A 26,765-nucleotide genomic window follows, 5' to 3' on the forward strand; every position below is an offset into this window, starting at 1 on the left:
TAAGTCAAAATTGAAATAGAAGACAACGGCAGCCTACCTTTCCTAGATATCCTAATCACAAGAAAACCTACAAAGTTACAAATGGAAATTTACAAGAAACCAACAGATACAAGGATTACACTGAATTATAAATCATGCCACCCTCACTCAACTAAAGGTGGAGTATTGAAATCTTTCATCTTAAGAGCTTACCAGATCTGTAATAAAGAAAACCTCCAACAGGAACTAGAAGCTATAACCAGACTAGGCCTTAGAAATGGATACCTCCTGCATATCAATAAGAAAACAATAGAGGACAGCTCCAAGACCTTGAACCATCCTCAACCAAGTAATAGCAAGAGACCCACCATCTGCATACCATATATACCCAACATTAGTGAAAAGATAGCAAAAGAAGCAAAGAAATATGGCATAAGTACTTTCTTCAAGGGATCGGCATCCATAAGAGATTCTAAAACACCAGTCCAGCTACACTAACAATCCTAGAGGCCCTATTTACAAAATAGACTGCAAATGTGGCAGTACATTCTTAGGAGAGCCATACAGAAGACTTAGTTCCAGAATTAAAGAACACAATAAAGACTTTAAATATGGGGGGGGGGTAAAAAATCTGACAGCCATGCATGTGTTCCAATGCAGGGACATATAGCAGTTCAGTAATACTGGAGTCCTTTCCACAGACCACCAGTACAACAAAAGAAAATTTAAGGAAGCATTCTTTATAAAAATGTTTGAGGCCACTTCTGTAAACAAAACAAGGGGTTGAATTTAACTAACAATATTTTAACATATTTAAAAAGACAATAGAGGAAGACATGAAGAAACAAGAAAGAAAACTCCAAAATCCAGAACAGCCTAATCTCAACTCTTCCCCCCCCACACACACCACCACCTCTAGAAATAGGCTGTACAACTTACAGAGGATCTGAGGATGAGGTTGAATTCATCCACCTCAAGGCTACAATAAAAAAATTACTGTATCCAGGATATCCTACTTGGCATTTTGCTATTGGACAATTATTTAGAAACCTCATATATAAATAAACTGTCGATTTCACACTTTCCAGAACGTGTAGTCTGAACTGAGACATTTGGCAAGCAGGAGGCTGGCAATAGGTAAGAACTTCTGATTAACTTTAATTTCAGTTATTCAATTTATTTTATTTATCCTTGTAATTATACTGCTCAATTTGAATAGAATAGGTAAACAACTAATAATATATAATGTACTATGTATAAATTGTATATAGTAATTATCCACTAGAAGTTTTGTATATGTAATACTAATTTTAACATAATATTATTTTGATTTATTCTTTTTTCTTTCTGTCATTAAAAAAAAAGAAGCCTATGTGAGGTCTGAGGATGGGTCCGGCAAGTTCCCGAAATGTTACCGTAATGTATAGTGATTTAGTTAATAGCTAAATAAACTATCTTGATATTCATGCGGTATAAGAGTGTTCATTATAGAAATTGATTCCACTGGAATGGTTGTGACAGGCCATTAAGAGTAAGCAGTTGACTGTTTTAATAGATGGTGTTGTCTTGTTGTGTGACATTGAAAAACCTTATACACCCAATGTCAATTAGGCACGGTAACATAACATAGTTCGGAACAACTGCAAATCCACCATGCAGTCCTGACCTCTCCCTTTGCAATTTCTATCTTTGAACTGCTGATAAAGCAGTTCAAAGATAAATGCTATCCCTAATAGGAAAACATTTCACTCTGGTGATGATATCCAGGAGGCCATGATAGACTGGCTTCACCAGCAGAATTCTACATCAAGAGTATATATTTCCTTTTGTTACAAGATCATAGAGATGTCCAGAATCTGTTTATTGTAGCACCCATAATTACAAAAGTGTTAGCTCGTTTGATTCACTTGTATATACAGGTGAATCAAATGAACTAACACTTTTGGAATTATGGGTACTTCTATATATTTATAAGGGCAGATCAAATGAAACATTTGTTTTTCATATTTCTTTAGTAATTAATATAATTGTCTCTTAAATATGATAATTACACTAAATAAAACAAAAACTTGACAGTTACTTGTATATAGTTTCTTTGATCTTTTATTCTTCAAGGTCAGTCTGAAGAGGAAGTAACAAGGCAAGAGATGATATCTCTACTTTGCATGAGTGATCGAACCCATTCTCAGCTTATGGATTTGTTACCTGAAGCATGTGGTACCTCATCACAGAACCGTGAATTTGAAAGCATATTAGCAAAAGTAAATATTTTTATTATTAGATTGTTTAATAATTAATCTTTTAATAGTGAGGTTAAGGACAGGGAGACTGGTAACTTTCCTTGTATCCAAGATGTGTTATTTGTCTTTATAATATTGTTCTATTACTGAAAAATTTGAGGATTCTTGTTCTAACTTATAATATTTCATTACTTCTGTTTTATTTATTTATTTTTCTTTTATTTTGCTTGAGAAAAGATCTCACGAAAAGAATGTATGTTTTTACTTGGATTTTTTAAATATCAGAATTTTCCATTTGTAAGTAAAAATAATGTTGTATGTCCAATTTATGATATGGTTTCCCCTTAAAATTGAGAGACAAATGTGACTTCAGCATAGAAAATTCAAAAGCCTCAATTTTAGCTCTGGGTAGATGAGTTTAACCCAGCTCCAGGTTTTGATCCTTTTTGGGATCTCATTGGTGGGCAGGTGAAGACCTTAACAACCCAGTGACGAGGTATATTCACAATATGTGAGATGCAAGATGCCGCAGTAAATGAAACAGGCATATTTAAGTCTAGGGTAAAAGCCTCAAGCTATGAAGCTATAAAAAGTTATTTTATATGTTGGTCATAGCATCAGGGTCACATTTCTTTTACCTTTCTTATGGCACTCACTTTCATATTAACCGTTAACACTATTATAGCTATATTTGTAGCCAAATAATGGTAAGGGGGGATCTGTTATTGCTGACCATTCCAGGGTTAGCTCGTTATGAAATGTGCAGAGTACTAACCCGGAAAGAGTAATCTGAAGATTGATGAATTGCAGTTCTTGTGAGTCACCTTTCCAGAGACACATCCTAAAAAAAAACAGGAACATCTGGTAACACTAATTTATGATCCTTTCTGTATTCAATTTACCTGCTGAGCTGTTTATGTTGCAAGTTTAGGAATGTGAAGCTCTCTGCAAAGGATTACATGTTCCTTAGTAGTAATTTTGGCTTTATCAAACACAGTGGTGGCCCACCTTTTACCTATTTGTATCTTGCACCTACTGAATAACTAGGATTATACAATTATTTTTATTTCTTTCCATGTAATTGTTAGTCTGATAGCTATTAGTAATCTGTCTAAAATTTTTTAGTTTTGGTGGCCAAGATTTTGTTTTTAATCATATATGATCTCATCTATTCTCAGAAGTATGCAATGGTGTATAAATCATAATGTTTTGTACTATGAATATTTATTGGTACCTCTTGTGATACATGTCATACTCTGTGACATGTGCGCGTGTAGTATGTAATTTTATGATTAGCGAGCATTTTAGGTTTTTATAAATTTGCGCATGTGCGAAAACTATCAAGTGATGTAAAATTATGATTTTACTTATCATCAATACAAGTTGTGGAAAGTGAAAGAGAATGATATATGAATTTTAGAGAACTTCATCAGTTATATTAAAATATAATATAACTGATTAAGTTATATTAAAATATTGCAGAGTTCACCAGTAGTGAATGTGAGAGGTACCTCCATGGCTAAATGGATTTGTCAATTGCCACCCATTTGGAGAAGACAGGGTTTCAATTCAAATCCCATTGATCACAAGAGGAATTTATTTACACCTTTTCAGGTGAGAGGCCAGAAAAGAAGCTAACCACCCAAGTTCAAAACATAGGGTGACCATAAGATGGGTGTTACCTAAAAGACAAAGACATTTATGCCAAGCCCAATCAAAGCCTATAACGTTTCAGCAGTTGCCTGAATTTCTCAGAACTTTTCCATGGAAGATTTGCAGTTTGTATAATATAAACCAGATTTTCCTGTGAATTGATAACAAATTCAGGTTGGTGCTTATCAAACAGATGTACCATTCTGAGCTAGCAAAGTAGAATAAATGGAAGGTGATAATTATATGGCAGAGATTTGTTTCACTTCTTAGCAGATGACTAGATGTAGAAATTTCTATGTAAGAAAAACACTTATGTAAAAGTTCCCAGAGTGGAGCACACTTGGTTTTGGGTGGTGCATGTTGTTTTTATGAAGCAGTTTTTTTAACAAAATGTGGACAAACCATGCCACTAATTCATGTATGAAGTGTATTTTATTACAATCTTTGAGATTAAATGTATTGAAGTACATATTAATTTATAAAAGTATCCATATTCATAGCTAAATTGTATGTCAAATCTGCTTATTTGCCATTGTTCTGGAAGATGAGGGGGACACAAGGTATAAAAGTTTGGGAATCTCTGCACTAGTGCAATGAAGAAAGCATAAAAAAAGTAACGCAAACAATTGAAGAATTACACAACCCTTGAGCACAAGAGTTAGTATTTAGTATTAATAGTTTCCTCTCCTGTCTGTCCTTTCTGTATACGCTGTACCCCCCATATTCAAATTCTGCATCCCTGATGCCTGGGTGACACCACCTCTCCGATATCCCTACGATATCTGCATTCAGTATTGTAATAATAAGTACTTCGGATTCATCAAATTTATATATTATGCACCTGCTCTTACTCTGTTAATAACCCTAATGCAGCCCATGTATTTGCTTCAGGCTGTTGTGTGTTCCAATAGAAACAGTGCAAGAATAACTTACACCTCTGCTTGCAGCTGTCGTTATCCTATTTATGTGTGTACCTCCCCCAAGTTAAGTGTTCTGACCCACCTAACACTGCCTCAATAGTATCAGCAAATAATCTTTCACCTCTTCTATTTAAGTGTATCCTATCCCTGTAAAAAGTTTCTCCTGTTAACAAGCAGACAACACCATCAGAACTAGTGAACTTCCTGTCATCAGTTATTTGTTCAAGATTCTTTTGATGTTTTTCTGGAAAAATGTTAAACAAGGCATTGAACAAGTTAAGATAAGATTTATCAAGATATTCAAGGAGTTAAAGAGAACGTGTCCTCCACGACAGTTTATTGATTTCACTACTTTCGCTCATTTGCAGGGTTTGAATCTTGTTGTAGACTGGGGAATAATTAAAAGTCCTCTTCAATTGTGGCTGTAGTTAGTTGGTCTCAGGGAGAGGATTGAATTTTGTGTAAAACTTTAGTGGCCATGCTGTGTTTTTGAAAATTGTAAAAATCAGAATGTTTAATCTTTTACATTACAAAGGCCTTTTTTATAGCTGTATTATGAATAAATTTATTATTCATGCTATAAACATATAATTTTATTTCTAAAAATTTACTCTGCATAACCAATGATGTGTTAAAAAAAAACAAAAAAAAAAAAAAACTGATTGTTCGAAATCCATCTTATATTCGGTATATTTTATCATATACAGAAGAATGTCGATTATCCGAATGTCAATTATCTGAACCACTGCCGCCCAAAAAAAAAAAAAAAAATTATAGTATCTACTTTTAGTACACTGGCTGTTATGCTGGCTGAAATATTACTCCATAAATAATCAGAAACGAATGCTTAATGCATTCGTTTCTGATTATTTATTTGAAGCTATATACAGTATAGCAGTGGTCTCAAACTCAAATTGCATGCAGGCCGAATGCATGATCTGAAAGAAGCTGACGGGCCATACATTAGTTTGTCTCCCTCTATGTAGCAATATGAACCGTGCAGCTGTGCATCCAGCTAACCAACTAGTGACTGACTCAAGGAAAATATATATCAGAAGTACCAACTCAATAGAAAAAATCAGAAATACCAGAATACTGAAGCGCCACCATCTGTCGGCTGGCAAACTAAATTTACCGATTGTATCGACGTGGGAAGTTCTCCCACCTTACCCCAGTCATGTGGCCTGGCATACAAGCATACAGTGACAAAGACAAAGCCCCAACCTATTCATTCTCTCTCTTTTTCCTTCAATAGCAGTCGCGCACATAAGCTCAGTCCATATCTCTATGTCTCTAAAATTACAAGCACCGTATTTACAACAAATACATAATTGAAATGTATTTGCGGGCCACGTAAAATTGCTTCGGGGGCCGGATGCGGCCCGCGGGCCACCTGTTTGAGACCACCTGCAGTATAGCATAGAAATAGTCTTAATTTGTCATTATAGGAATTAAAAATCTTATAAATACAGGAGTTAAAAAGCTTTTAAAGTCTTTTCTAAAAATGGTAGAAGAAGAAAGTTTTGCCAAGGATGATGTTTATTTACAATGCAGATGAAACTGGTCTTAATTGGAGGTCACTCCTCTTAAATCACTTGCATCATGAAACAAAATGGCTGCTCCTAGTTTCAAAGCTAACAAACAGTGTGTTACAGTTATGGTGTGTGCAAATGCAAGTGGACAGCATGTTTTACCATTGTTGGCGATTGGAAACTGCAAGAATCCAAGATGCTTTAAAGGTATAACTTGCCTACCAGTACGATATAAAGCACAAAAAAATGCTTGGATGAATTGCAACATTTTTTTGGCATGGTTTAGCCAAGATTTTATTCCAAGTGTGAAGAGGCATTGAGAAAATGAGGGTAAATCTGGTAAAGGTTTGCTAATTATCAATAATGCACCATCCTACACTCCTTGAAAAACTGAATACAATTGACGAGAACTCCATTGTCAGGTTTTTGCTGCAAAATGTTCAGCCCTGCTGAAGCAATAGATCAGTGTTATAGAAAAACTAAAAAAAAACAAGTCTTGCGTTGCTTGCTACTACCAGAGGGAGATGAAGAGAGCATAGTTGAGTTTTCAAAGAAGCTCAACATTAAGGATTGTCGCTGCATGTTAGCAGATGCCTGGAACATGTTGTTGCAAGGAAATCTGAAAAAGGCATGGCAAAAACTTTGGGATGCTGCTGACAAGACGGCCACACATGTGCAAGATTTAAACGAAGATGCGAGTGAGATTGTAACTTTATTCAAGGGATTCCTGGGTTTTCCGAGTGCAGGCAAGATGATGCAGAGGCATGGTTAAACAATGATGCTGATGATCCTGGTTATCATATTTTAACCGAAGAAGAAATTGTTGCATTAGTCCAGGGTGAAGAACTTGTAGACTTTAACCAAGGTGATTCTGATGACTAAGAAGAAGAGGAAGCGGGCCTACTCACATGAGGCCTTCACTACACTAGAAACTGCAGTGGCATGGTGTGAGCAACAGTCTGAATGCAGTTCTACGGAGACACTGTTATTAGAGAGAATTAGAGACTTTGCTGCAAAAAAAAAAAAGACAATCTTGCATGGTTCAAAGAAAAATTCAAGATTACATATTTTAAAAAATAAATCTTCCCAAGATTCATTATACTCTTGTGTGTGCAATTACTTGAATTTGTTTATTTCTGTTTATGTAAAAAAAAAAAAAAAAAGTGGTTTTTTATAGTTGAAACCATGTAAAACAGTTAGGTAAGTTCAAAATAAATATAATATACATTGTTTTGGTTATTATTTACAAACCATTTCCTAAATCAATTAGTTTTTTATAATACTTCATACTTCAAAATACAGCAGTGGTAATAACCTTGCGTACAATAATTTAATTGTAGGCCTAATCACACTTTGTTTCGTATAAACTGAGTATTCTCATGTATGTTTGATTATCCAAACTATTTGATTAACCAAATCAACCTTGGTCCTAATTAGTTTGGATAATCGACATTCTACTGTATTTCATAATAGATAACATTTGACTTATTTCTTAGTACTATCGCATTATATTTTAGAGACTGTTTATGTGCCTGCGCCTCCGTAGCCAGGTGGGAAGAAGCAGCAGTGCGTAGCACACGCTTCTTGATTAGACCGGGGTTCGAGCCCGTCACCACCAAATACGGAGGATGCGGAAAGGTCAGGGAATGACCACCGCATATTCCCGGAGCAATATGGCCTTAGTTGCTAATGCTCCTAAAAACCAAATAACAAACAGTTTATGTGCCTGCACATACTTAGTCAGTAATGTGCACTAGAATGGCCAAGATTAGTCAGTTAGGATACTACAAAGAAGTTAAACTGTAAACTGACAATTTTAATTCTCTCCCCTGTCTCCCTATAATTTTCATAAGCCATTTGGTAATAGTGCTTTGAAGTTTCTTGAATTATAGCTATTTTGTGATATGTATGCATATTTCCTATGTTATTTGAGAGGCTTGACTTTTTTCGTGCACATGTCTTTTCTCTATTTGTTACATCTCTTTGGTTCTATGTGTGCTTTACTGATGAAGACGCTGCCCAATTAGACACTATAGTAAGATCATTTTGCAGTTTGCTTACTGAATACATTTCTACCTTCTTTAACATTCTAGAATCATGTCCATCATATTGTTTTACCATTGTGTCTTGTTTGTTCATTTAGATATTTCCCTATAATTGTATTCTGACTAGCAGCTGAATAATTGGTCATCATTAGCTATATAGCATTTGTGTCTTCTTACCAGCTAATTAATTTTTATGTTTATGTTTTGTCATCCAGCAATTATATTTGACTTAACTAAGTCTTAAGTTGAGTATTCTGTTTTTGTTCAGAATCTTTATTTTGTATATACAAATGAGAAAGAAAAATTTCCTGATTATTATTCATTTTATATTTCATTTTTTCAACATATACAAGGTAATCAGTTGTATTGTGCTATTGTATTTCAGGTTGCTGACTATAAAGCACCTAATTTTGAAGTTGGAGGCACTATGCTGCAGGGCATGTATGTCCCTAAACCTGAAATTTGGGAAGAAGAATATGATCCTGTTCATGTCCTTTTGAGAGCTGTGCATCGAAAAGACTACCAGTCTTCTTTAGATAGGTTCAGTCTTTTGTAAGTAGGTTGATACATTTAAAATTCATAAAAATAAGGTTTTTTGTTATTCTTCTTTGCTATTTTTTTTATATTAGGATAGATGATTATCAAGAATTACTCATCACAGATACTAAAATCTGAAGAATTCAGTTACCATTAACTATCCAAATATCTGGACTCCATATCTCAGATATCCAGCTTTCTTTTGTTCACTTAAAAATTATTAAATGCAGTTAAATAAAGTATTTCATATCCATGTTGAAAGGTATTGGAAGAACAGTAGAATATTTGCTTTAGAGTTTCAAATTATAATTAGAGAACAACAGCATATATACTGTTTTGCAATTTTGGCACATTAAAAATTGTTTATGAACTTCAAAGATTACCTTCTTATTTGTAAAATAAGATAGCAGTTCTATGTTATTTGCAAGTGGGCTAAAGTACTACGTTAAGAAAATTTGTTGTATTCCATACCATTTAGCATTTCTCCTTATAATTTAACTTATCGTTGGGCTATCACCAGCCCACCAATGATTTCTATCATGTTGTGCTGATAAAACACCTGGCTACTAACTGACGAGACGACAACTATTAAAATAGCTGTGGCTGGAGTGGTTTTCACTGCATAAAGCCCAATTATACCTCTCATATAGAAAGTGCTGATATATTTGTGGTGCAGTATAAGAGCAACTTGTCACAATGGCATTGTAAAATAAGAGATGAGAGTCAACTTTGAGAATTTGTTTAATCATTCCTGTAAAGGAAAGATGCTGTATAACCCACCAGAAGGTTGTATTTTGGTTCATAGCATGAAATAAATTAATTGTGATAAATATTTAATCCTGTATTTAAAATTCATAACGCAGCCATATATGAATTTTTCTTGTCAGTTACACTATAAGTACTCTACAGATGAAATACGTTACTCATAACAGTAATCAATCATTGTTTTGTTTTGGTTTTTAAACTTTGGTATCCCAGTTGGTTGTACTGACTCATTTTCACACCACAACTTACAGAAACGTATAACAGCCAAATAGAGATTACTAATCAAATTGCTTTCCCCCCCAAGTTGGTTACTATAAAAACTGCAAAAATAAAGCATTGTATTTACAACAGCAATAGTTTTTTTATAGAATAAACTTAACTTTTATGACAACAAGGGATTGTTAGGATGTATTTTTAACCCAATTTTTAGAACCTTATAATGCAGCTACATGTGAATATTTATCATTTAGATTTATTTTGCTAACTATTTTGCAAATTATTTGCAAAAGTGGCATCGTTTAAGTCATATCTCATCTTTGCTAATCTAGAATTGGTGAGAAAGTTGTACTATGTACAAGTTAGTGCAAATGCATCATATTAGTACACAGCCAATTCTAGATTAGCAAATTATTTGCAAAAGCGGCATCGTTTAAGTCATATCTCATCTTTGCTAATCTAGAATTGGCGAGAAAGTTGTACTATGTACAAATTAGTGCAAATGCATCACAAAAGAGGTTAGGCAGGCGAAGGCAGATTATGAGAAATCCTTGGCAAAAGATGCTAAGAAAAACAGCAAGGATTTCTTTACTTATATAAACTCTAAAAGGAAGGGGATGAATCTGATTGGTCCACTTGACATCGATGGTTTGACTGTTGATGATCCTGCTCAGAGAGTAAACAAACTAAATGAGTATTTTGCATCTACATTCACACATGAGGAATTATTAACGTTTGAAAATGGCAGAAGGTTATCAAATTGTAGCAGGATACTTAATGATTTTGTAATAACTGAAAGCAAAGTGGAAGAGAAATTGTTGAAGTTAAACATAAGAAAAGCACCTGGGGTGGATGGGATCTATCCAGTTATATTAAAGGAGGCGGCAAAGCAACTAAGCAAACCCTTAGCCATAATTATGAGAGCATCCTTGGACTCGGGGGAGGTTCCCACGGACTGGAGATGTGCAAATGTATCCCCAATTCACAAAGGGGGGATCGAAGGGTGACACGAGTAATTACAGACCAGTTAGTTTAACTTCTGTTCTGGGTAAAATAATGGAGTCACTGGTTAAAGATGCATTGCAGGATCATCTAGACAAGACTGCAGCAATAATTCAGACACAGCATGGGTTTGTTAAGGGAAAGTCTTGTCTGACAAATTAGATAGGATATTATGATGTGGTTACAAAAGAACGATGCAAAAAATAATTTTGATATCATATATTTGGATTTCAGGAAAGCTTTTGACACTGTTGCGCATGGAAGCGCATCTATTGTACAAATTAGAGCAGAATGGTATTAAGGGTAAGTTGCTACAATGGATAAAAGGATGGTTAAGTGGGAGAAGACAGAGGGTGGTAATCAATGGGTGCTGCTCTTCGTGGACTAATGTTATTAGTGGAGTCCCACAGGGTTCGGTGTTAGGTCCACTGTTGTTTTGTATATTAAGCCTTCGACAGGCTTAATGTTGAAGTTTGCACATGATACACAGGTTGGCAGGATTGTTAATGACAGTAACGGCAGGATCTAGATAATTTGGGCAGATGGGCTAAGAAGTGGCAACTGAAGACCTTGACAAATGCAAAGTACTGCATATGGGTAGAAGTAACCCCAGAGAAACGTACCAACTGTGTGGTACTACACTTAAGGTGGTAGAAAATGAAAAAGACCTTGGAGTAATTGTGCAGTCAGATATGAAGTTTTCTGAGCAATGCAGACAGGCTGCCAGGGCAGGTCATAAGGTTTTGTCAATGATATATAGGAATTTTGGTAGCAGGGAGAAGGAGGTGATTGCCCCTCTGTATAAGGTAATGGTCAGGCCACGCCTTGAGTACTGCGTACAGGTCTGGAGGCCTCATTTTAGGAAGGATGTAGATTTAGTTGAGCGTGTACAGAGAAGGGCAACAAGCTTGGTGAGGGGAATGAAGGGATCCTCTTACCAAGAGAGGCTTAAGTTCTGCAAATTGCAGTGGCTGGAGACTAGGCACCTGCGCGGTGATCTGATTGAGGTATATAAGGCCTTGAATGGGTTGAGCACGCTGAATTCTGATGGGATCCTTCCACTTGTTCAGATTACGAATCTAAGGAGGCATAAATTCAAATTAAGAAAAGACAGATGTAGAATAGTTATGCGGAAATTTGCCTTTAGCCAGCGTGTGGTTAATTGCTGGAACAAACTTCCATCTGTCATTGTGGAAGTTGATAGGTTGAATAAATTTAAGGAGGAACTGGACAGGCATTTGGAGGGAATGGTGTGATTTTTTTTTTTTTTTTTTTTTTTTTTGGCTGATGCTGCATGAGCTCATACACTTGCTTTCTTGCCTTTTTCTTAATATCACATTATTCTGTGTAACAACCTCTGCCAGGCATGTATAGTAATGCTGTGTCCCAAGTGTAGTGTACATACTGTATTTGGAATTGTCTGTGCCTCCATCCATGAGCAGATCAGCTGTGAGTAATGTGGAGCCATGGAGAGAAAGCAGCAGCCAAAAGTTTGGCTGGCATGTGGTGAAGATGCCTATAGGTAGAAGGGATTCTATCATTCAGTCACATCCAGTACACCTTGCATGCATATACTTTTATACATGCTTTTTAAATTAAATTTCATTTAGCTTAATTTTTAGTTCATCTTTAATTCAAATTTGTTTACTTTTTTTATTATCTCTGTAGTTGAGACATATTAGTAATGGTTTCAAGATCCTTTTTGATTTTAATTGCATTTAACTTTCCACAAATGAATAGATATGCAGCTCAATATTCAAATCAGAAAAACAAAATAAAAGATCAATTCTTTAATAAAATAAATGTATGTGCCTTAAATTAAATAAAAGTAATTTATTAGTGCAGGCGATTTTTAGCTGTGGGTGCCAATATTAAAATGTTTTAAAGATTTAATCATTCGAAAATGCTAAATACAGAAAAAGTATATGCTTTTTACAGGTTATTATATAAATTGAAAGGCTATTATATAAACTGGAGAAGATTTGGATTACTGGTATGATCCTTTATTGGATCATACAAGTAATGTAATACTCAGGACTGACTAAAAGATAGGAGACGTGTAGTCATAAATAGGCATTCCTCAGGTTGGACTAGTGTTGCAAGTGGAATCCTTCAAGGATCAGTATTGGGAGCCACCTCTGTTTATCTTCCTTATTGACATTGATAAGAGAGTGCAGGGGAAGTTGTCAAAGTTTTTGCTGATGATTTAAAAGTGGCAAGAGCAGTTAACAACCAGCATCAGGATAGTTTGCTTCAAAATGACTTGGATCAGTTGAACAAATGTTCTGAAAAATAGCAGCTAATGCTTCTAAATGTAAGGTTTTGCACCTAGGAAACAGAAATCCAGGAGTTATAGGCTAGAAGAGTTAAGTTAGTGAAGTTATTCAGGATGAAAAAGACCTAGGGGTTGTAGTTCAGCCAGTTGTGAAATTTTCCATGCAGTGTAAACAGATGGCTGGCAAGACACACGGTGTACAGTTTGTGATATATATTGCCTTCACAAGTAGCGAAAAGGATATTATGGTCCTTTTATATAAGGTGATGGTGAGACGTCATTTAGAATTTTGTGTTCAGATCTGGAGATTGTTTGTTGTTGTTTGGTAAATTTTTGGTGCAGCAACAACTTGGTCCTATCACACCTGGAGGTCACACTTGAAGAAAGACATAGAGCTTCTTGAAAGGGTTTACCAATCTGTTTGTTCTTCTTTGGTTCAAAAAGGGTCAAACAGATTGGTAAGGGGTGCTAATCAGTGTCCATATAAAGAATGGTGTACAAGATGCAGACAGCAAAGCTTGGTGACAAGGCATCTTAGGGTAAACTTGTTTTACAGTCCTGAAAGGAATCAGTAAAATGAATAAGAGAGGTATATTTTCACTAGTAGAAGGGAGAGGAACCAGGGGAATACAAATACAAATTGAAAGTACTCCAGCCCACCCCAGCTGGCAGTATCTGTTGGATCTTCAACACACCCTGCTATATCATAATAAATCTAATGAAAACTGCCCCACAGGGATTCGACTGCAAGAACTTATGATCAGTTGGAAAATTAACTTTAAGAATATATTCCTAGGCCTTGCTACTCCTGAACCTCCTTGGACTGAATTCACACTTCTCTGTGGCAATTTCTTTTCAAGATGGGCGAAATCCTCCCTGGCAAATACCAACTTTCAACAGCTACACAAATTACATTCCTTGGAAAACTCAGAGAAAGTTCACATCTATACCGACGGCTCCAAAACAGATAAGGCTATTGGTGCACCAGCAGTTTCTTACACTTTCTTAACAGCTGCCTCTCTTCCCACTGAATGCAGTATCTATACTGCACAATTATTTACAATAAAACTGGCTCTAGATAACAAGCAAATATCATATCAAACAGTCTCTAATATATACAGACTCCTTAAGTGCAATCACTGCCATTCAATCTACCCTTTCTCCCTCTCATCCTGTTCTTAAAGAGATCCGGTCTAAATTATTTTACCATCAAACATCCAACCACAAGGTTACCTTCTGCTAGATTCCTGGCCATGTCAGCATCCAAGGTAATGATTATGCGGATGAGGCTGCTAAACATCCCAACTTTGGATCTTACAGTCAACTGAAAGTTCCCTACACTGACTACAAATTCATTATTAAAAAAAAAACCATGTTGGAAACAATGGTCTCACCTCTGGCAAACTCAAATCAACAAACTGTTGCAGATAAAAAAAAAAAAAAAAAAACCACAACTGTGGACATCTAGTTTTAGAAGAAGCTGGGCGACAAAAAGTAATTCTTGCAAGGCTCCACATCGGTCATTCACATCCAACTCATCTGTATTTGCTTTTGGGCGAGACTCCTCCTCAGTGCTTCTTTTGCCAGTCGCACCTAACAATAAAACATATTCTCATTGAATGTCCCCAACTTTCATCTGTCCGAAAATCCAGCTTTGGCTCTCTCTCCAACTTGCAGGAACCCTTAACCTTATCACATATTCTTGGGAATGAAGCATATTTCGAGGATCTGGTTAAGTATTTAAAACGCATAAATTTGTATAATGGCATTTAATCATAATGTGAAATCTGTGATACCTAAACCATGAACAGGCACAGTATTGTCCAAGAGGCCCTTGTGCCAAAAAAACCTCAAATACAAAATTTTAGGGAATAACAGAAGGCTGGATCTCTTGAAATTTACTTTGGTGCAGCATGTTGTAGATCATTGGAATGAATTTCCTGCCACAATGGCTGAGGCAGAGAGTTCAGGAAAGTTCAGAACAGAACTAGATAATCACTTTTTGGCAAAAAGGTATGGAACATTATCTCTCTTTTTGAAAGATTTAGAAAAAGTTGGCTTCCTTGCATCATTTAGCTATTATAATATTAATACTACTGATTAATATTTTCGGAAGTGATACCATTTATGCCCCCTTGCCTTTTTTATTACAAAGAAGTCCCCCCCCCCCAACATTTCCACCTGGAATTCAAATTTATTAAAAGCTAAAGTTAGATACCACTTTCAAAAATAAAATATCTTCAAGTATTCTATTAATATTAATTATATTATTTTATTGGTTTTGGTTTAGATTTTTGTATTTATTTATTTATTTATTTATTTTTACAGTGCAAGGCAATCTGGAAAGTTCACTGGATCAGGTTCGTTGTGGCCACCATTTAGAATCCTAAGTACTGCAGATACAACTTTCATTGATCCATGCAAGTTGCTAAAATCACGCACAATGCATTCTGTCCTGTTTATAATATTATACAGAGTAAGAATTGATTTATATAAACAAAAAGTTGATTATTTTATTTAAAATTTCTAATAAAACAACTTTTACTTGAAAATAATAGTCTTCTAATAAAACAGTGTACTCTATTTATTGTGATCACAAACAATACTATAATTTGTATTATGCTATCATTTTTATCATGTCCCAATCAGACATATACACAGGGGACAAACAGGCATAGGGGGCCAATAAAATGTTTATTGTAATCAATGCTTTGGTTTTTGTTATCGCTTTTTTTCCTTATTGTGCAGTGAAAGTGATTATGTAACGTCCTGATTCATTCTTCTCTGTTGCATGTCCAGTTACTGCCATTGTGTTACATAGTTCATATGTTTGTCGGTGTTGTTATTTCATAAAAGAAAGTACTGTCTACATACTCCTACCATTCTGACTGTTTTACAGTAGAACATTAACACTTTTCTAATACTTGTTTAATATTTTCTTTGTTTTTAATGATTTGTATGGATTTCCAGAAATGTTATAATTTATTTTTATTGATGACTCTCTTGAACAAATAGTCGACAGTCAAATTAAAGTATTTTATATTGCTTAATTTTAATGTTTTCTTTCTAACCATGTAGTGCAAGGAAGCCACAGGCTCTTGCTACACCAGCCAAAAAAAAAAAAAAAAGTAGATAAGAAAATACAAATTATTCACTTCCCTACTCATGTAGGTAACTATCCAGTTGACCTTTCAATTTCTTTAAACTGTCAGCCTCAGCTGTCTGCGGAAGCAACCTGTTCCAGTAATCAACAACTTGCTGGCTAAAAGAAAACTTCCTAGAATCTAGTTTAAACCTCTTCCTCTGTAATTCGAATTTATGGCCCCTAGTTCTGGAATTCTTTATAACACTGAAAATTCCACCTCCATTTAATAACCTCTCTATAATAAACAGGCACCTTCGAGGGGACCTGATTGAGGTTTATAAAAACCTCAATCAGGTCCCCTCGAAGGTGCCTGTTTTCCAAGCTCTGTAGCCCACATAATCAAATTGTTTCCTCATATGGTTACCCCTTTTGCTGATTTCATCATGTGAGTCACCTGTCTTTGGACCCCCTTCAAGAAACTCAATGTCCTTTTTTTTTTTTCTTTTTTTCCCAAATGAGGGCTCCATACTTGGACACTGTGTTCCAAATGCAGTCTTACAATTGTCTTTTACAGTGGGATTATGACATTCCTATCTCTGCGGAATAATGTTTAATAAACCATTGATAGAACATCATAGGCTTTCCTGTCTGCCTGTTTACACTGGTCAGAAAATTTCATATCTGCCCATATCGTAACTCCCATATTCCTTTCTTACTCTACTGTTTTTAATTCAATACCCATTTTGTGTTTTGTGTTTCATTTCATTTTGTGAAATGGCAAGGAAAGTGCCTATTACTTACAATAATAAACACTTTCCTTGGCTGTAAATAAATTGTTTAGGACATTAGAACAGGAAATCAACTTTTCGCAAACCCATAAGGTGTTATACTTTTTAATATTGTATACATATATACAGGGGATGGACAAAATAATGGAAATACCTGATATAAAAGTAATAGTTTCTCTAATGGCTGTATGATGTATTTATAAACATGCAGTGATGATTTCTTTTTGTTTCCTGCAAGTAGAGTACTGTGACGGAAACACAATGAGAGCTGATATTTATCTACTTAGAGGTGATGTAAAAAGTTTATTTATTTAGAGGTGATATAAAAAGGCTAATGAAGAACATGACTGACTTGTCTGAATTCCAAAGAAGTCAAATTGTTGGTGCATATTTAGCAGGGGTATTGGTGACTGAAACTGCTATTTGTTTAATATATCCAGCAACTGTATCAAAAGTGATGTCTGCATTCACCAAGTAGGGAAAAAAAAAATCATGTAGGACGAATTGTGGCAGAAAATCAAAGCTGACTGAAAGGACTGCTGGACGCTGAAAAGGACTGTAGCCTGAAAACAAAATTACTGTCTCATAAATAATTGCAGAACTTAATGTTGAGTCTCAGCATTCCAGTTTCTAGCAGTTCAGTGAAAACTTCATAAAGCTGAAATTTATGACCGGGCCACTATTGCCAAGCCACTCGTTACTGATGGTATTGCTAATAAGAGGAAACAATGGTATAAAGAGCTGGACACTTGATAATTGGAAATATGTCATTTTCAAGACCAGTCATCATTTACACTTTTTTCCAACATCAGGGAGAGTTTGCATTTGGCAAATGCCAAAGGAAGTACGTCACCCTGATTGTCTTGTGCCAACTATCAGACATGGAGGAGGATCAACAATGGTTTGAACAACAGAATCATTTTGGTATTCTTTAGATCCTGTCATCACCAGATAATCAGTGGCAAATTACTACCACTGATTATCTTGGTATTCTGAATAACCAGGTTCATTCTATGGTGAAAACATTGTTTCCCACAACACTGTCATGTTTCAAGATGATAATGCCCCAATACATATAGCCAGATGTGTCTAATCTTGGTTTGAGGAGCATGAGAAGCTAAGTATCTCCCATGGCCTGCAAAATTACCAGACTAAAACTTTATTGAGCCACTGCAGGCACATTTTGGAGAGGAGAGAGAAAGAAGCAGATTTCCTCTATGTTAATCGCTCAAGGGGCTTGAAACATTTTTCCATGAAGTATGGGCCAGTTCCTCTTAAGACAGTCCAAGTTTTATTTAAATCTATTCCACATAGAATACAAGCTGCTCTAAAAGCAAAGGGTGGACCAACGCCATATTAGTGCATACCTGTAGCTCTTATCATTGCGTTGTTCTTATTTTATCCATCCTTGTAGGTTTAGATTATAAATAGACTTATCACTACTGACTTTCCTAACAGTTTTCCTTAAAGGTAGTCAGGGTTATATTAGGATTAAATGCAAAGATGTTGTATGGAAAGTTTTTGATGATGGGTTAAATAACATATGAGAAGGTAGTTCAATCTACATTTCTAAATCATATAAGGGAATGCCAAAACATTCATTTGTAGAACAATCTGCAAAGGGGATTAAAGTTATAAAATCTCTTGAAACAGTATAACCTTAATGAAGAACAGCAGAAATTCATGCAGAATTTATTACTTTCCTTGAACTCATCTCACCTTGGATTTTCACAAGAATGAAGAACAAAGCATTTTGCTTAATCTTACCAATGCTGGAATACCTCTTTTGCAAAATCAACAACAGCAAGGAAAAATTTGTTTCAACTGATACTGAGCAGTATATTTCTATTCAGTCTAGGACAGAAGACTGCAAAATATCTGGTGAAATTACTTAAAAGTAAATAATTATTTCAGCTGGCAAAAAGCCTACAATCCCTTTCAATTTTTTTTTAATCTTCCAATATTTGATATGAGCTAAGATTTGGTATTATAGGCTTTTGCCAGTTGAAATAAGTATTTACTTTTTTTTTTTTTTTTATTTATTTTTTCCAAGTGAGGTTCCCAACTTAGTTTCATTTGTTTACAGTTATGAAACTTTTCCTTTTGAAAAAAAGTATTAAATCAGAAAGACAATGGAAATGAACCAATGGCAAAGAAAAACAAGCAAAACATATTGATTCCTACAAAATATAGATCTTTTATTTTCGCATATACTCTTCAGTCATACAGCTTGAGTATCACCCTTTTGTTCTAATCTGTACAGGTACCCCTCATTACACAAGATTGCACTTTAGCATTTTTGCTACAACATGATTTAAAAAAATAAAATAAAAACTGGTCCCAATCACTGTAGACACACATCTATGATTTAACCACCATGGGCCCCACTGTAAGCATATGATATTGTAATTGTTCAGTCACTCTGCAGCTGCAGAATCAGAAGCATCACAAACGATATTTTGTTTTCTTAAATTTGCATAATGTATTACGTTGTAGTGCAACTTAAAATTTACCCCATAGAAAAATGAAAAAAACATTGATTTCAAAACCTTAAGCTAATAGGCAAGGCTGCAGCAGCTGCTTCAGTTGCTGCTGAGAACTTTCCATCACAACTCTGAGCAGCAATTGAAGAGCATGGTTATTTGCCTCAGTGTGGATAAAACGAGATTGTTCTGGAAGCACATGCCAAGCAGAATGTTTGTCTTAATACAAGAGAAGATGGCCCCAGGTTTTAAAGCTTTCAAGGATCACCTTACATTGCCATTAGGATGGAATGCCCCATAAAATACCCCTCATGGTTTATCACTCCAAAAATCCACAAGCACTGAAAGGTTATTCTAAGGAGCATTTTCTTGTTGTATGAAGTCTAACAAGAAAGCTTAGATTACATTGGCTGGCTTTGAATCCTACTTTTCCAGGGAACTCCATTGTGAATTGAAGATTCACAATGGAGTTCACTTATTGTGAGAGGATAAATGTGCCCTCTAAAATTCTCCTGCATAATGCACCTGGACACCCAAAGCATCATTGATGTTGATGAAAACATTAATGTTATGTTCCTGCTACCAATTGTGATGTTTCTTATCCAACCTATGGATCAGTGTGTCATTGCAACTTTCAAAAGTTATTGTCTCTGGAAGACATTTACTTAGCTGGTTAAGGATGCCAGTGGCAAAGATCAACTTTCTGTGGAAGATTTTTGGAAAAACAATAACATCAAGAAAGTGAATGACGGCATAGGAGATGCATGGGCAGAAGTTTCACAGCATGCGAGTTTGGAAAGTGATTTGCCCTGATGTCACTAAGTCTCATGACTTTGATCCTGAAGTTGAACTTTCCAATTCAACTTGTTATATTATTGCCATTGCATGGAGAGTTGGATTTTAAGATGTAAATGAGACCATTGTCCACGAGTATGGTTATTTGCTTCTATCCCACAGGGGAGCTCACCAGTGAGGATCTTCTTGATTTGGAGAAAGGTTTAAATAAAGATGATGATGACTCCCTCTGTTGTTGAACTAGTTAAACACCTTTCAACAAAGCAAATGGATGAATTTTTTTAGTGCAATTGATAATGCCATTAGTAATGAGAGTGATCCTAACAGAGAAAGAAGCACTAGAGTTTCTAGAGAGATTCAGAACTCTTTGGCTTGTTACAAAGAACCCTACAGAGAAAGAAAAAGGCCTGTATCAGTCGATTCATCATCCGAATTAAATTAATTACAGTATCAGTGTACTAAAAAATAACAAATAAATTAATTTCTTTCTAAATTTTAGGTAGTTATTTTTCATTTTGGAATGCATCCCTATTTTACTCACATAAAAGTCAATTCACTTTATGCAATATCTCATAACCAATTAATCATGTAATGTGAGGGATACCTGTACATAAAAATTTCTTTAGCATACATGAATACGCTTATTACATACAGTCGAACTAACATATCATTAACTGCTAGCAACAACATGTTTGTTGACAAACACTTGCAAAATCCACTTCCTTTCAACCTAAAAGTGAACTTGCTCTCTTTATTATTATTATTTTTTTTTTTGTTTCAAGTTAGTAAAATTATTTCAAGTTTGTAAAAAAAAAAAAAAAAAAACCTTCATATTTTCAAATGAATTCACAGCACATGAGCTAGAACAACAATTTCCAACCTTAATAAACTTAATCATATCTAATGGCGACCCAAACACGAGTTTCCATTAGATTTGCTAAAGATCACAGAATTATATTTCTTTTATACCTGTATGTTATATAATAAATTAATAATTAAATTATTATTTCTAACTACATCACTGCATAAATCACAACAATTATATACATTGCTCCAAACTTGTGCTACTTGTTGCAACATATACACCCAGCTTTTCTTTTTATTAGCCTAAATTATAATCAGTTCCATTGCACAACTATAATGTAACATGCACACATCTTGTTTTATTATTTTTTTTTAGTAAAGCAGCAATTTCATGTTTGCGCCACACAATCTTACTTAATTACATGTAGTGATTGTACACCACTGTATTTTATTTTGTCCTTTATTTGAGCAAAGGTTTGATGAATACATCAAGTACAGATTTACTTCAAATGCGTAGGTCTTTTCAGTGAATCACTGAAACTACATAAATTGCAGTGTCATTTAAATACTAAACACAATCAATTTAGAAGTGATGTTTGTTTTTTTATTATTTTTCTCTTTGATGTAATAGCTTTCGTTTGGCACAGTTCACATAATTATTTTCAAAAAATTTCCCTGCTCCCTTTCCTGGGTTTGAATTGACTTGGGTCATGAAGCCATACTGAATTATCAGAATGGTCACATTCTCGAAAAGGTGGTAACTGCTGAGCTAGAGTGCAAGAGAAATAGAAACAAATTGTGTAACTTTATTAAAAACTTAAAATAGTGCTCTTTTCATATCTTCTTTCATTAAGATTATCCTTGTGAGAATTTATGTGGTCATCGATTTTACAAATCCAATGATAAATTAAACTTTTGTGCTGAAACTTTCAATAAATTAATGTGGTGTGTAATGAACTAATGGTCATGACGATATGATTGTTTTTCATCTAGTTATTATTATCAGAAATAACTTTACAATTAAAAAGATTCTTTTGCAATAAACTATTGAAAACAGTAAATCTCAAATTCAAAACACTGAAATAATTAAATGGACAAAACATGACAGAATTCAGTATAGTCCACATTCATTATCTTTCTTTAACATTTTCCTTCTATATATTAAAAATATATAGAAGGCAAATGTTAAACAGGAATAATGAATCATCCCCTTTTTCTCCCCCCTCTTAATAATCCAAAAACGTTCTTTTATCATTCAGTCTGCTTCATATACATGAGGGTGCTCATGTAGTTGTGTTCATACAGTATCAAGCATTACATAGTGGTCAACAGTGTGCTGTCTGATATTGTTTGAATAGTGAACAGCTGCAACAGCAATAAAGCTTATAGGTATATAAACTAAATCTATCTGACTGAATAGTAGAGTGTAACATTAGGTTTCAAAGGAAATAAATGATGAACGAAAAGCTCTCAAAAGTTCATCATGCACTACTTTTCAGTGGTCTTGGTTAAGCAAGTATTTTTAAATTTTTTTAGCACCTTGTTGACCAGATCATTTCTGGATACTTTTCTTGCTCCACCAATACAGATGATTTACTGCAAAACCCTCCAACCTAATTGAACGAGAAAGACTGTCAGAAAGTTTTGTTGTTAATGCAGTGTTTACAAGTATCTTCCCCTCCCTTGATGATATCAGCACTGTAGAATGACATTTATTGGTGATAACAATTTTCTGAACAAATAGATATTAAACTTTTCTTTAAACATATCGTGATGTTTTATATAACCATGTGATTTGCATCTTTGGAAATATAACTTGTTCTGTCATGTTTCACACTGCAGGACATTATATTTTCAAAGAAGAATCTGAATATTGAAAACTGCATTTCCTCATACTTTGTGAAGATCTTCATGACAGATTTGGATTGGACAAAGCCATTTACATTGAAAAATATAATGCCCCATTTTGGAGCCATAGCAAACAGGAACTCATGTATTTCAGAATTGATGAAAAGTACCCATCCAAACCTCAGATGAGTTAAGAGACAAAAAGAAGAGACCAAGGTCTTTGATTTTTGATGTCCACCTGCAGAGGAATGATTCTTTTATTTTTACTTCTGGAAAGCTCATTGATACAGGCCAAATTATATATTTTAAGATATGCCATGCTTTTCCTCATCTGTACACAGTGGATAGTGTTTCTGCCTGCTGAAACCATGTAGAAAAGACCTGGATTTGTTATATAAAACTTAAAATATTAAATGTAAGGTAATCAAATGATGTAACAAAATGAAATATTATTATACCACAAATATAAGACTAGCTGCAAACTGTAATAAATAATATCAAAATTATTTATTTAATATGCAAAAATAAAATAAATTAATACATAACGAAGAATAAAAATAAAAAGCAAATTTAACAAGTGTGGACCCTGCACTCTCCCAAGGAAGCACAGCGGCACAGAAACTTGCAGTGTATTGAAAATTTCACCGAAAGTAAAGAATGGGGGAGGGGAATAAATCAGACCCAAATCAACACAAGTATTTCATTTGGTCTAACCTCATGTATGAGTCCTGCTAATTAGTAGAGGAAAACACCAAAGAAATCTGGTTATAAAAGGTGACTATTAACGAACCATATGAAACCCATTGCCACTATCCACACAGCTTTTTCAGTCTTTGTCACTTCATCAGTGAGGAACTAGGCAGAAACAGAAAGACCTGAAATGAAAAGACTCTCTTAGACAACTTAGAAGACTATTTTATACAAACTGAGTATAATCATTTAACTCTGCTTAAACTGGAAATTTCCCTGAAAGTGGGGAAGGGACAAATCAGATTCTGATTCAGTTGGGTGTAACTTGAGGTGACGCCCATTGTAGTACTTGTGTATAAATTTTTATTTTACTCTTATTACAAGTAATTAATTTTGGCACTTATAGTTCACTAATATAGCATCTTCCTCCAACAATGATATCAGTTTCAGCATTTTTGTCTTGGTTTGTCCATGTTTTTCTTTTTTTTTATGGTTTTTGTTAAGGTTAGTTTCAGTACTGTTATGGTTTTGTGTTTTGTTAGTTTTGCAGCATCTCTCTTCCAACAATGATGTTTAATGTGATTTTGATTAAGTTGGCTTTGTTATGGGTTTATGCTTTGATATGGTTTTTATTTGTGTGCAGGACTCTGGGATTTGAGTCTCATTTCTCTCTCCCCTTCCCCTTTACTTTCATTGAAATTTTCTGTTTTATTGAAAGTCAAATAGTTGCCCAGCTTGAATATAAGGAGTTGTCAAATCTTTCTGCTTATGCCCAGCTCCTCACTGACAAGATAATAATGGCACCTAAACAGATGTATGGGGAGTAGCAATAAGTTTTTATATAGTTGTTTAATAGTCACCTTTGTATAGTTTGGTTTATTTGATGTTCTGTATTAATTAGTAGTTATACCCAAGGTTATGCTCGATGTAGTACCAGAGACATTGGCTCTGTGAAAATTTACAAAGTGCTTGAATTTCTGTCATAGCTTGCTAAATTGGTGAAATGACTATGGATTCCCTGATGTGTGAGCAGTGAAGACAGAATGAATAGGAAATGAATGTGAGCAATGAAGACAGAATGAGTAGTTAAATATGGTTAACCCAATAATTAAAGAAGAACTTAAATTGAAAGTATGAATTTATGTGTCGATAAAAGCCAAATAAAAGGATTTTGGGTCTTTGTGTTTCCATTATTTATTTAAACAACTAAACACAAAGAAAATTCAAACAGTAGAAAAGCAAAATTAATTTAATAACTAAATAAGGATAGGGGTAATCATATTGAAGAACAGTGGGTAATAGAGGATGTAAGTAGACACAACAAAAATACTAATGGACTGTGTGTTGTCCACATTGAATTTTATACAGAATTGCAACCTGAGAAAAACTTAACTAATGCTCAATTTATTTACCTAAAATGCAGATATGTATTTTAGGTCATGCTTGCTAAATTTTGGTATTTGATTTTTCATTATTTAGTTTCAGTTAATTAATTAATTTTATTTTATCATTTTGCTTGCACATTAGTTGCAGTTATTACCACATTAGCATAATTTGTTGCACTTAGCAGTTCTTATATTTGGTATAGTAGTGTTTCATTTTAGTACATCATTAGTTGATTACACCATGTTTAATTTTTTATGTTTTGTACTTTAGTAGACTTTTTGTTGTATATTTGCATTTTGTTAAGCCCCATTCTTGGTTCTGAGTAACCTTGAAATTTACATTTTGTGTTTTCAGTTTGTTTGAGCTGTTTCATGGTTATTGGGTTAACCACATTCAAGGCTTGTTTTCTGTTTATCCTGTGTGTATTACTGCAACAGGAATCCATGATTTTTTTGAAAGTTTAGGAGGTCATGTATCCCAAATTAGACCATTTTGAATCTGCAGATAAAGGAACCACCACGTGGCAGTGATCACAGTGTGCTGAAGTGGGATAAACTCAAAGAGGTAACTATCGTCAGGGGTAAAGGGAAGGGGTTTTGCTTTCGTAAAGGCGACTACGGTGGTCTTAGACAGTATTTAAATTCTATACGGTGGGACCAACTGATGATGTTACCAACAGCAAATTCAAAATGGAAAGCATTCAAAGAATTTATCTTGGCAGCTACTAGGCTTTTCATACCAACTGAGAAATATTGTTCAAGGTTTAGGCCTAAATGGATGTCAGATGAACTAATTAGATATGTGAGAGAATAAAAATGCATGGGATACATATAAATTAACATGTGACACAGAAGCCTATGATAGATATAAGCTGGTCTGTAACCAAGTTACAAAGGAGGTTAGGCAGGTTATAAGAAATCTTTGGCAAAGGATGCAAAGAAAAACAGCAAAGAGTTCTTTACCTATGTAAACTCCAGAGGGAAAGGGTTGAATCAGATTGGCCCACTGGATATTGATGGTTCAACTGTTGATGATCCTGCTCAGGTGGCTAATAAACTCAATTATTTTGCATCTACATTAACCCATGAGGAGTTATTCAGGGAGGGGAATGCAAGAGGTGAGTTAAACTTTGGGAGTGAGCTAGATGATTTTGTAATAACTGAGAGGAAAGTGGAGGAGAAATTGTTGAAGATAAACATAAAAAAGGCACCCGGGGTGAACGGGAACTATCCAGTTATATTAAAGAAGTAAGCAAACCCTTAGCCATAATTATGAGAGCTTCTTTGGACTCAGGAGAGGGACCCATGGATTGGAGATGTGCAAATATGACCCTAATTCACAAAGGAGGATCAAAGGTCGACACAAGTAATTATAGACCTGTTAGTTTAACTTCTGTTCCAGGAAAATTAATGGAGTCACTGGTTAAAGAAGCACTGCAGGATCATCTAGACTTCAGTTATAGCTCGGACACAGCATGGTTTTGTTAAGGGAAAGTCTTGCCTGACCAATTTGATTGGATACTATGATGTGGTCTCAAAGGAACTGGATGCAAGGAATAACTTTGATATCATATATTTGGATCTTAGAAAGGCTTTTGATACTGTTGCACATGAAAGACTGCTGAACAAATTGGAGTAGTTTGGCATTGGAGGCAAATAGCTGCTATGGATAAAGGGATAGTTGAGTGGGAGAAGACAGAGAGTGGTAATCACTGGACACTGC

The 26,765-nt window shown here is 34.8% G+C and overlaps 1 protein-coding gene across 2 annotated transcripts in view; it reads left to right on the forward strand.

Moving 5' to 3' along the window:
• Ubr3 (Ubr3 ubiquitin ligase) overlaps positions 1–26,765 on the forward strand; it is a 452,715-nt gene that overhangs the window by 191,722 nt on the left and 234,228 nt on the right. For both annotated transcript variants that reach the window (XM_090383419.1, XM_090383420.1), the window contains exons 14-16: positions 2,095–2,240; positions 8,755–8,921; positions 15,493–15,640. In XM_090383419.1, coding sequence (XP_090239545.1) covers positions 2,095–2,240; positions 8,755–8,921; positions 15,493–15,640 — 461 coding nt within the window. The remainder of the gene's footprint in view (positions 1–2,094; positions 2,241–8,754; positions 8,922–15,492; positions 15,641–26,765) is intronic.

Source organism: Mastigoproctus giganteus, chromosome 10, assembly GCF_048544385.1.
Source record: "Mastigoproctus giganteus isolate SK-2022 chromosome 10, ASM4854438v1, whole genome shotgun sequence".
NCBI classification, from domain to species: domain Eukaryota; kingdom Metazoa; phylum Arthropoda; class Arachnida; order Uropygi; family Thelyphonidae; genus Mastigoproctus; species Mastigoproctus giganteus.